Source organism: Nelumbo nucifera, chromosome 8, assembly GCF_055504915.1.
Source record: "Nelumbo nucifera cultivar China Antique chromosome 8, China Antique-T2T, whole genome shotgun sequence".
Classification (NCBI taxonomy): domain Eukaryota; kingdom Viridiplantae; phylum Streptophyta; class Magnoliopsida; order Proteales; family Nelumbonaceae; genus Nelumbo; species Nelumbo nucifera.
Genome location: NC_142656.1, coordinates 37,726,273 through 37,738,817, shown reverse-complemented (window position 1 = coordinate 37,738,817; position 12,545 = coordinate 37,726,273). Strand labels below are relative to the sequence as shown.

Sequence of the window (12,545 nt, the reverse complement as noted above, 5' to 3'; positions counted from 1 at the left end):
CTCGCAAATGCCTCTCTCAATTGCTCAAAAGCTTGTTGGGCCTGGGTTGACCAGTGAAAAGCGTCTTGTTTCAACAATTGGGTCAACGGGGTAGCTATTAGGCCGTAGTTTTTGATGAAGCGGCGGTAGTACCCCGTCAGGCCCAAGAAGGCCCTCAACTCTTTCACACTTTTGGGTTGCGGCCAGCCCATTATACTGGAGATTTTATCTGGGTCAGCCGCTACAATCCCCTTCTCTACAATATGTCCCAAGTAGTGAACTTGGTTTTGTCCAAAGGAGCACTTGGGACTCTTTAGCGAACAACTGGTGGGCCTCAAGTGTTGCAAGGGTGACCTGTAGATGATTCAAATGTTCCTCCCAATTGGGGCTATAGACCAATATGTCATCAAAGAAAACAAGGATGAACTTACGTAAATATGGCCGGAATATGTCATTCATTAATGCTTGAAATGTGGCTAGAGCATTGGTCAGCCCAAATGGCATGACCAGGAACTCATAGTGGCCATCATGTGTCCTAAAAGCCATTTTGTGAACATCCTCCCTATGTACCCTTATTTGATGATACCCAGCTCGTAAATCTAGTTTTGAGAATATGGTGGCTTGACTGAGTTCATCAAGCAACTCATCAATGACTGGTATTGGAAATTGGTCTTTAATGGTGATGCTGTTAAGGGCTCTGTAATCAATACAAAATCGCCACGTCCCATCCTCTTTTTTGACTAATAATACCGGTGAAGAGAATGGGCTATGACTAGGCTGTATTATCCCTTGCTTAAGCATATCTTGAACTTGCTTCTCGATTTCAGATTTTTGAAAGTAAGGGTATTAGTAGGGTCTTACATTGGTTGGGGCAGATCCCGGCATGAGGGGGATGCGGTGGTCATGCTCCCGGTGTGGTGGAAGTTCTTGGGGTTCTTTGAACACGCTGCCATAGTGCTGAAGGAGTTGTTGTAGGCGGCTTTGGAAGTCTCTAGGCCCATCTGGGCTGCTATTAGCTGAAGATGGGCTGGTCCAATTTGAGTCCATGTGCATGAATATGGGCTGATCCGGATCTCCTATTTGCTTTGTTAATGTTGCAAGACTGATGGGCCTTGGACCCTTGCATGTTTGCCCTTGTAGATGGACTGTAGAGTTCCCTGATGTGAAGTCCATGGTGAGAAGGGCCCAGTCACAGATCACGGGTCCTAGCTGTCTTAACCATTGAATGCCTAGCACCACGTCCGCTCCACTGAGATGAAGAGGATATAGGTCCATCGCAAACTGGTGACCCTGAACCTTTAGTGGTAGGCCCATGCAAATGCTATTGCAGGATAGGCTATTATCGTTGACCACATGAACCGTAAAAGTCGTTGGTTGAACCGGGAGTCCCATTTTATTCACCAAGACTTGAGTTATGAAGTTAAGGGAGCTGCCACTGTCTATGAGGATTGACACTTGGCGTCCTTGGATTAGTCTTGCAACTCTCATTGTTTGAGGGGAGGCAAGTCCCATAAGGGCTTGTAGAGATATTTCAGGTGTGCCATTGGATTGTATTTCCCACCCTGGGTTAGATTCTCCACAACCGGTGAGGTCGTCTTCCTCTTCGGCATCTGTTTGGAGGAGAAATGCTTGTTGTTTCTTGCAGCGATGGCCCGACCCGAATTTCTCTTCGCAGTTGTAATAGAGACCTTTGCCTCTACGGGCTTGCATCTCTGCCCAGGTCATCCATTTGAAAGGAACCAGTGGGCTTGGGCCCAGTATTCCTTCCTCCTTGTCTGGTGTTGTCGTCCTGGTTCCTAGACCCCATGGCCGTTGCACCTTTCTTGCTCGAGCGAACTTATCCTCATACAATCTTGCTAGCGTTGTCGCATTGATGACCGAAGTGGGCTGCCTCGCCTTTACTTCCAGTCACAGTTCTTCTTTTTAGGCCGCCGACGAAGCTTCCCACCAATGCCTTCTCCGTCCACCCTTGGACTCTCACGGCCAACCTTTCGAACTCCATCTGGTAATCTTTTACTAATCCCACCTGCCGCAGCTTTGCCAAACTTTCATCATGATCTTCAAACCCAGACGATCCAAAATGGATAGTCATGGTGTCCGTGAAGTCTGCCCAAGTTTGACGAGGGTGTCCCTATCGGTACCATTGAAACCAGAGGATAGCTTCCCCTTCAAGATGCGCAGAAGTGAGAGCTACCCTGTCTTGCCCAGGTGTCTCATGGTAATCGAAATACCGTTCGGCTCTGAGAATCCAGGGAGTTGGGTCGCCGCCTGAGAAGATGGGGAAATCGATTTTGGCTACTCTTGTTGCCGCCCCTGTTCTGCGGTTGTTTTCATTGTTGCGCTCTTCTTGGCTTCCTCTGTCGTTGTTCATTGCCCCCATGCTCTAGTCAAATGAGGAGAGCAGTGAAACCTTCCTTCATTTCTTTGAGATCTGAAGACATTCGATGGATCTCTACCTCCATCTGATCCACTCGGGTGTCTACAGACGTGTTTCTTGTGTTGATCATGTTGGCTCTGAAACCAACTTGTTAGGAACCTGCCTAACTCAGGGCTCTTCGAGGGGCCAACCTCCTGAATTCTTGGAAGGAGAGAGAGAGAGAGAGAGAGAGAGAGAGAGAGAGAGCTAGAGAGAGATTAGTGCTGAAAGAATCAATGTCTTATTTCCCTTGTGCTTTTCTATTTATATTGTTTTACAATCTTGATTTCTTTCTGTTACAGCTGTTGCAAGTGGATGATTATTTGTGCTGACGTGGCCTCCTCTTGTAAAACTGATTAATTGCTTTCTGTTGGTCTATTCCAACAGTCTTTACAGGCTTGAAGTCTTCGGTTCTCCTCCCTCTCCAATCGAACCAAAAAAAAAAACCCTTGACATAAAGAAAAAAAGGCTATATAGTTGGTCTTAATACTAAAATGATATCATGTAACCAGATTTGTTTTAAAAGAATAAAACATCCAATAAAAATATCAAAAAGTTTAAAAAATAATAATTTTTTAGATGGATGTAGGCACCTGCCTAGGCGCCCACTTGAGTCTCTAGACAGGCACCTAATATGCAAAACTTGTGGTGTTTGGGCATGGCAACCATGAAAAACTGCCTAGTCGCCTTGACAACTATGCTGTGTTGTGGAATCAGCTCGAGGCCATGGATTATAGCCATCGAATAATGCCTAACAAACTAACAGGCACCCCTGACAAACTAATGCCTTTTTCATCCCACACTATATTCACCCAGATTGCCCAAGCAGCACCCACTACCCATAAGATGGATTCTAACCCTTCCAACACTTTCCACCTGCTTGCTTGCCAGTATTTTGTGATAGGGTTTTATTGAAAATGGATCAATTCTACACTCCTTCCACCAACAGCTTGTAACTTAGACAACCTTATGTACTCCACCTTCCCATCTAATAGTGGTATTCTCTTCTAAAAATAGGAAACTGAACATCAACTCCTTGGTTAACTTCAAAACTTTAAGCAATTGAAATGACCTTCTAAATCAACTTATACAACCTTTGGACAAATATCACATAACCTCCCAATCACCCTGTATCAGGTTTGTTGTATCATAACGGCCTCCTCCTAAAACAGCTCTTTTAAGGTTAAGGAAAATTATAAACAGTTAAAAAAATGTTACATTAGGTATGAAGTACCGATACACCCCCTCCAGTGTATCAAGGTGTATCAATACTTTGAACCTTACACATGGTAAAGAATGCTGAATGAAAACTCATATTCCTCATCCAAACACAAACCCCATGAGATGACCTCACCTCCCTTGAGTCCCACCCAAACCCAACCACACCATACATACACAAGCAATAACTATTCACCACATCATGGCGAGGAATTTCTAGGCAGCATTAAAATTCTGAAAAGAAATAAAAATACAAAATATTATATATATATTGCACTATATAGTTCAATAAAACTGTATTTCATTAGTTACAATTAAAAAATGAGACAATTTAAATTAAAAAAAAAATCTCATAATATTCGTTTTAACCCAAAAAATATCTATTTGCTTCTCTTACTAAATAAAATAATATTAATGTGCCATTCCAGGTCTTAATGTACCACATGTGAATATCATCTCCATTCATGTATTCACCTATGACACATGGCAGTGGACCATACAATCCACAAACAAAAAGAATGATACTATTGATTTTCTTCAATTCTAAAATAAATAAATAATATATATCATGATACATGTAGAACTACAAATTTAGCAAAAACCAAATTTTAACACTCCATATATGAAAGCTGATACATAAGAGCATAAAAGCGAAATATTATACATATATACAACTGTTACAACTGTAAAATAAAAAATATAAAATTAAAAAATGAAAGATTCATATTAATACAAATTTATATATGTGATAAAAAAGTAACCATATAATTTGTCTATGAAATAAATTAATTGCATCCTAAATGTATAGAAATTGCAAATTAAAATAATAAATATAAAATTATGAATAAATTAAGTACAAAATTTCTAATAGAAGGTTATAAACATGAAATAAAATACAAAATAAAATTCCAAACATATTGGATTCTTATTAAAAATAAAAATGTAACAAAAATATAAGAATTGGCTATAAAAGAATTAAATTATACTCTAACATATATAAAATTTCATAAGCATATATTCTTAAATATATGAATTGTATTATCATATCTATACTACCTATAAAAGAGTGAATGCCTCTTTTTTCTGGAATTTCCATTGGACATTTTCTACCCCTTATCTAAGTAGCATACAACAGGCATAAAGAGGGCATATAAATCCTTACTCTCACTCCAAAAACTACCCCTTATCTAAGCAGCATACAACAGGCATAAAGAGGGCATATATATCCTTTACTCTCACTCCAAAAACTACCCACTTATAACAATTAAGAAACTGCCCATTTATAGCTGTTCAAAATCTGCCCATGAATTGTAAATAGTTTTATCATGGAGATATTGTCAAGTGCAAATGCACGTACATGTTTACTAGTATATACATAAATATGAATATATATGTCTGTGTATGAAACAATGTTTCTGAATTTTTGTAGTTGATACTTCTCTTAGAAGAACTTAGTATTGATCTAGATGCTCTTATGAGGTTGTATCGTCAAAATCAAGTGGAAATAAAGATCATCAATAACTTGGTGCCAATGGGAAATAAACATCACTAATCAAGTATCAGAAAGGCAAGGTGTACTAGGCAATTTTAAGAAACGTGTCGAGATACACTTGGGATATGCTTAGAAACTCAAATAAATCTTTAAAGTATTAATAATAACAAATAAATACAAGTTTTAAATGGCTTCAAATAATATATTTAAACGTAAAAAAATAAAAAAATAAAAAAAAAAACATATTTCATTGGTCTATATAAAGTATGAGATATATCGATACACAATTATCAAAGATAGAAAAATGATGAAAGAACTAAAATGTGCATGTATATACCTTATCTTTCCAAAAATCAATATAAGTTTACTTAAAAATCAAAATTCATATAATTATAGCAAGGAAATGGAGTATGGCCTAGTAATGGACTTATGATCATTACATTAATTTTCCTATTTGCAATAATTATAAGCACAAAAATGAATGGTTTGTCTAGTTTGTAATTAAGGAAAGATTATGAGAGAGAAAAATGTAGGAGCGTTTAAGGCTTAGTGTGGAAAGGGTGCAAATACAAATATGTACAATTCAAATACGAGGTCTAGAAATACCATATACAAGATTTTGCACTGAATATATTTGTATTTGCACTCTTGCCAAACTGAGACGCTGAGAAACTACCAAAATTCAAATTCAAATTTGAAAATATGCTTTAAATATAGGATTAATTAATGAGAATTCAAATTAGGTGTAACTAACAAAAGATTAATAAGAGAAAGAGAGAGAGGCAAGTATCGGCCAATAGGCTTATCAGCCTGTCTGATATGAGCTAGAATCATCCCAATACATACGAAAAGGGATGCAGCAGGTGATTTCTAGTTTCTACATGTTGTGTGTGTCAGGTCCTTGTTGGAACAATATGGCTCAATATGTTGCAAAACTTTAAACCTTGATTAGTGCAGTTTGATAACTGAACATATAGAAGTAAACAATAATGCAAAAGAAACCAGGAAAGAAGCAATCAAGAGTTTTCATATTCATGAACCAAAGGCAGTTTCATAATTTCTAGGTGATTTAGATTTTAGTCTAAAGTTTATTTCTAGTTATGTTTCAATATTCTAGAAATGTATTATCCTTAGTAAATAAGGAAATTACTAATAATATCAACTTTGACACTTACTATTTATAGTAATTTTCTGTACCATCATTTATAGTAATTTATGGTTCCTGACATTAAGTTAGTTTTAGTGGAATTGTAAGATATTTATAAAGGTGTCATAGTTTGAATATTTCAATTTGAATATAAGAGGTAGAGAGTAAGGTTGAGTTTGAGTGCTTATTTGAAAAATAAGTGCTTAAAAATAAGAGCTTATTCTAATAAGAACTCATGAGCATTTGATGAAAAAACACTTATTTCAAACAGGGGTAGTATGGGTGTTTTAAAAATGGTGTGGTGAGTCGAGACAAGCCAGAAAGGAATAAGCACTTAAATCTCAAACGCAAATAAGTGCTTATTGGTGTGGTCCTGGCCCAAAATAAGTGCTTATTTGAATAAGCACTCCCAAACTTAACCTAAATATAACCAGTAAGTTGCTAGTTTCTGATTGGTCTATATAAGAGTACCAATATGCCTAATAAACTGCCATTCACCTTACTCTTATTGTGCTGTTTTCTGATTTGAGCAATAAAGAATTGAGTTTTCTCTTATGAATGTCCTCTCTCACTCTTAGCAACAGAAAATGTATTTCCCAAGCATGGTCTCAAAAAAATTTAAATAAAGAACAAATTTACAGCTGAGGTACCAACAGAAGAGTACCTTCCATATGATCGAGTTTTGTTTCCGATATTTTTACACTATGCTCGATGCCTCCATAATCTTCCATCTGTGAGTAGGAAGGGAAGGCACTACAGAGGTCTACCTGAAAGACGATATTGGCGGAGTGGGGAGGTTTCTGTGTGGTTGATAGCACAGAAGAGGATGAGTTCTAAGTTCAGCAGATACACAGGGCTTCTATCAGAATGCATGTGGGGATCCTCGGAGACCCCCCTATTTAATAGAAACTCCCACAGGATAGGGGAAGGAACTTTCCCACTCCAGAAAGTGGTCATTTTGTTAGATCTAAACCACATGGGCAAATTAGGGCTTCACCACATGTCCATGTGGTTGCTGATACTTGAGTTCACTCTTTCCCAATGTTCACATGCGAGCACGGCTGTTGCTACAACCCCTTCTAGAACCTTGATTGCATGCACCATAGGAGATGAAATTTTAAAAACATTTGTGTTGATAAAGGTTGTGCAATGAGTAGCATAGAACCGATGTGTAGTAGTCACGAGACAAAATACTAGTTTCATTTTACTATGTTATAAACATTAATAAAGTACCTGTTCCCGTCTATCCACATAGGCCTGCAAAAGTTCTCCAATGTAATCGATGAATTTCTGAAAACAACACTTGAACATTAGTTTAATAACCTTAAGTATATCCAAATGAATTAATAGTGAAAAGCTTAAACGGAAACAGGTATACTGAAATCAGTAAATACACCAATGATGCCAAACAACATTACCATTGCATTGGAAGAGAGAAAATCATTTTCTGCTTCACGTATTGGCAAAAAAAAAGGAACTGTGTGTTCAATGACAGTCATTTTTTCAAGAAATGATTTGCTCTCAAGCACACAGTGGTATAAATCACAAGGTTCTCCTGTGAAAATTTAAAATAAACACAAAAAAAAGCACATAGAGGTCAATTAAAACAGTTATACAAATTGGTCACCGCTAATAGAGAGATTAGACTACTTCAAACCATTGGATTAATCAAATTGAATTTTAAAATTTTCCACAGGTTAGATACATGAGTATTCACATGAAAGGGGGAACTGTACCACTTTTATCACAAATAGTAAGCATTCAAGGAGGGGGTGGGGTACTACTTATCTACATATTAGAAGGTGAAACAAACTCACCATACTGAATCCATAGTTTTCAAGGCACCAAGGCAAGGCTGGGCATCAGGGGGGCGCCTTGTCGCCTAGGCACCTAAGCGAGCACCTAGGCGTCGCCTAGGCGATGAACTTTTTTATATAGAAAATATAGATCCTAGGGTAGTTCCCTAGGTACCATAGCCATATTTCCTTAAAAATTATTCATAGTTTTCATAAGAAAAGTATAGAGTTCATGTTAAAGTATAGAAAATAAACATATTCATGAGAAGAAGAAAAAAGAGAAGGAAAAGAAAATTCAAAAACTATAGGGTCTGAACCCTTATTTTTGTTATTGGTTCAGGTTTTAAAGTTCTTCCTTACTTATTGATTAGACAAAATTTCAAGTTCTTCCTTACTTATTGGTTCAGGTTTTAAAGTCTTTGAGGGTTCAATACAGCATTTAGCAATGTTTGTATTGATTAAATCCTAACAAATAAGAAAATAATAAAAACAAATTAGTATATAAACACACAAAATGAGTATTTTAGTTTAATAGTGCCTATGTTATAATTATAATGTCAAAAAATAAAGAATAAAAAAGTATTTTACAATACATAGTACAAAACTGCTAGGCGATTAGGCGAGGCGAGCCTCAAAGGGCGCCTTGTCACCTAAGCATCGCCTTGACAACTATGACTGAATCCCATCCTTTGGGTCACAGGTAGAAACCAAGACCAAACATCAAGACACTGAGGCTCGTCAAAGGTACAATGATCTGATAATGTACATTGACCACTCAACCCATTCAAAGAACCAAAAAGTGAAATAAAAAAGAAACAAAGAAAATCATAATTCGTCTATTAAACCTACTTTAGGTCAATATAAGACAAAAATAACAGTCAATATCTAGTGTAAACCTGGACTTAACCATGAGTTTGACATCATTAGGCAAAATATCCTGGTCAAAGATGAGGTTACTCTTTCCCAGGCATACGCTACGATAAGCAGTGAGGAGAGTAGGCGGAAGGTTCAGTTACAGAGTCCACCTACAGAATACTTTGCACATGCTGGAATAATATCAAAGGGCCCTATTGAGAAAAAGGAGCAGATATGTGAATATTGCAAGAAACTGAGGCATACAAAGGACACTTGTTGGAAGCTTCATCCTGATCTTCTTCTTGATAGGTTTAAGAATAACAACAGCTCTAAGAAGGGCAGGCAAGTAGGAAAGCCTAAGACAGCTAATGTTGCTATAGTACATGGAGGAAATAAGGAGAGTGAAGAAAAATCAACCATTGAGCGGTTGGCAGCAATGAAGGCGGATTTTGAAAAGTATGGGAGGCTGCTAAATCACTTGGAAACTACCGTTTCTTCATCTCACTCTTCCAGCAACACATTATCTTCATCTACATTTGCTCACTCAGGTATTTGTGCTTCTGCAAATCATGCTTCAGTTTCAGGTAATCATAAAATCCCTTGGATTATTGATTCCAGTGCATCAGACCATATGACCAGCCTGTCTAATCTCTTCTGCTCATACGACCTTCTCTCTGGTAAAGAGAAAATATCCCTTGCTGATGGGTCTCTTGCTCCCATTTCTGGTAAAGGGGATATAAAGACCTTTGACACCCTTTATTTATCCTTTGTCCTTCATGTCCCTAAACTTAATACAAACCTTTTATCTGTTAACAAATTAACTAAATCCATGAATTGTAGCATAACATTTTTTCCCACTCATTGTGTTTTTCAGGACCTGCAATCTCAGAGGATGATTGGGAGTGGCCATGAGGCGAACAGAATATACTTGCTAGACACACTAGATAGAGCTTTTGGACCACCTCATGGAGTTGCCTTAGAGTCGGTCTTGTCAGAGTCTATTGACAAAGTCTTTTTATGTCACTTTCGGTTTGGTCATTTGTCTTTTTCTACTTTGAGTCATTTGTTTCCAGATATGTTTAAGGGAGTGTCTTTATCGAGTCTTCATTGTGAGTCGTGTGAACTGGCAAAGCATTGTAGACATTCTTATTCAGTAAGTAGTAAAAGATATCTTTCTCCTTGCCATATCATTTGCCAACTATGGGGGGTTACAGGTACTTTATCCTTTTTATTGATGACTACTCTCGTTACACTTGGATTTATCTCATGAAATCCAGGGTTGAAGTACCAGCTATTGTGCAAAAATTTCATGAACTCATCCTCACCCAGTTTAACACTCGGATCAAAATATTCCGTTCTGATAATGCTAAGGAGTATTTTGAGAAAACCCTCTCCGCTTATTTTGAAACTTTTGGGATTATTCATCAAAGTTCTTGTTCCTACACTCCACAACAAAACGGAGTGGCGGAAAGGAAGAACCGACACGTGGTTGAAGTTGTCAAATCCCTCCTATTTGCATCCCATGTTCCTATAAAATTTTGAGGAGATGTTCTTCTTACTACTACCTTTTTGATCAACCGTATGCCCTCCCGAGTTCTTAACTTCAAAACCCCCTTTAGCCTTCTCTTCCCGGATGAGGATATTTTTTCTCTTCCTCTTCGTGTTTTTGGGTAAACTTGCTATGTGCATATTCACAGCCATCAAAGGCACAAATTTGAACCTAAGGCTCGTAAATGTGTTTTTCTGGGATATGCCTCCACACAGAAGGGATATTGTTGTTTTGATCCAATTAGTGGCACCCGCTTTGTATCTCGGGATGTCACATTTGCTGAGTTGACTCCTTTCTTTAGTATTTCTCCTGATGGGGAGAAATCGGAAAAACCCTTTGCTATGTCTCCAGCTGTTCCTCTTCCCATTCCTCTTGAGTCCTCTCATGAGGTGTCCACTTCTCCCACCGGACCTACCTCCGATATGTTAGACAGTTATGCCCTTTAGCTCCAATCAGATTGATGTACCTTTTTGACATTTATTGTAAATGAATAAAAGTACTAAATTGATTCATGTCATTGTGGTGTGTTTTTGTGTAATACCCTTAAACTGGACAGTTAATGAGACTCGTGTTAGTTTAGAATCTTCACAGCCGTTGGATAGATCTGAGGAGATTCATCTTGCCAAAGATGACACTGATGTGCCGCCAAGTTGGTTGGGGTGGCTTGTCTCAGCTGCCAAGGTGAGACCTGAGGTACATGCAGTGTGGGTTTTCTTGAAACCCTGAACCGGACCAAAATTCTAGTATTGCCTTGGACCTTGGAGATAGATGGGCAAAACTGGAATGTTACACCCAACCCCTAGACTCGATTATGATACTGCACTAGGTGTCGGATTGAGTTGTCTTTGATATGCCAATCAGTGAGATCCTTAGAGGGGGTCAAAACCTGGGTGTGTTGGGACAGTCCGAGAATTCATCTGAGTGGGTAATCATAGTGACAACATCAGCTCCTTTGTCGAACAAAGTGAATGATCGAGGATGCACTCTCTCTGATTGAAACCTAAACTGTCGGCAGTTGATTTCAACCGTTGAAATTTGTTTTTGCAAAATATATTTATATAAAGATATACATATATATTATGGTTTCAAAATGTTTGCAAAAGGTTTTATTTCCAGGGATCCATGTGAGTAGAGAGTGCAGTACTGTACCTTGCAGCCGAGGGAGAGGTCCTCTCTTGTCGGGTAGTGTTTGATCATTAAGGACTGAGAGGTTAAGTGTAAGACCATTGAGGGTAATACCTGATGGGCTAATCTTGCATCTGCCCACAGTCCTTGGGATTTCATAAGGTCGCTGGACCCAAGGACTATTTAGTGTAGATGTTGGGCCAATTAAGAGCACATGGTGATGGACTCAGGGGTTCACCGTCTCCTACAGTGAATTCGGTCAAGCCTTGTAACAAAGGTTGGGCTGAACCTATGTGGCCGATGTGTAGATCAATGTTAGGGTCCCACGCCATACAAGGATAGCCAACTGGGCAGTAGGTTAAGTGGTTAAGTGAGCACATAAACTTAATGGGCCTAAAGCCCATTCGAACTGGCTTAAATAAGATTAATTAAATAAGGGGTGGTTCTAGGGATAAGGGATTATCCTTATCCACTCAAAGAGTCCAAATCCAAATAAAGATTTGGATCAGGAAACTCCTAATTAGATTAGGAAGGTTGATCTTTATCTGCAGATAAGATAAGGGATTATCCTTATTTCTTAAAGAGAGTCCAGATCCAAATATAAGATTTGGATTAGGAAACACCTAATGGAATTAGGAGAACCTCCCTTTAAGGCTATAAATAGGAGAGCAGAGCGAACCTCCAAACACACTCACAGTCTGCTGAATTAAGAGAGAAGACAACATAGTTTGACTGCTCCTGTCTTCTGCTCTTTTCTTCATGTTCTTGCTGCCCCTACCTAGTTCGATCTCCACCAGTGGGAGTGATCAAGAACCGTTCTTGATATTGCTTCTTGCTAGAAGAGGCAATCTGAAGTTGTGCTCACCAGCCCTTTACTACATTCTTGCTGAAGAATTCAGCTCTTGCTGAAGAGTCGACCTGCTGATTCTGCTTCACATCACACTGTGTCATTTTCAGTGGGAGCAGAT

The 12,545-nt window shown here is 38.4% G+C and overlaps 1 protein-coding gene across 4 annotated transcripts in view; it reads right to left on the bottom strand.

Moving 5' to 3' along the window:
• Positions 1–12,545, bottom strand: part of LOC104589922 (centromere protein O) — a 69,813-nt gene that overhangs the window by 11,138 nt on the left and 46,130 nt on the right. For all 4 annotated transcript variants that reach the window (XM_010248400.3, XM_010248398.3, XM_010248399.3 and 1 more), the window contains exons 9-10: positions 7,671–7,807; positions 7,486–7,542 (exon numbers count right to left, since the gene is read on the bottom strand). In XM_010248400.3, the coding sequence (XP_010246702.1) occupies positions 7,486–7,542; positions 7,671–7,807 (194 nt within the window). The remainder of the gene's footprint in view (positions 1–7,485; positions 7,543–7,670; positions 7,808–12,545) is intronic.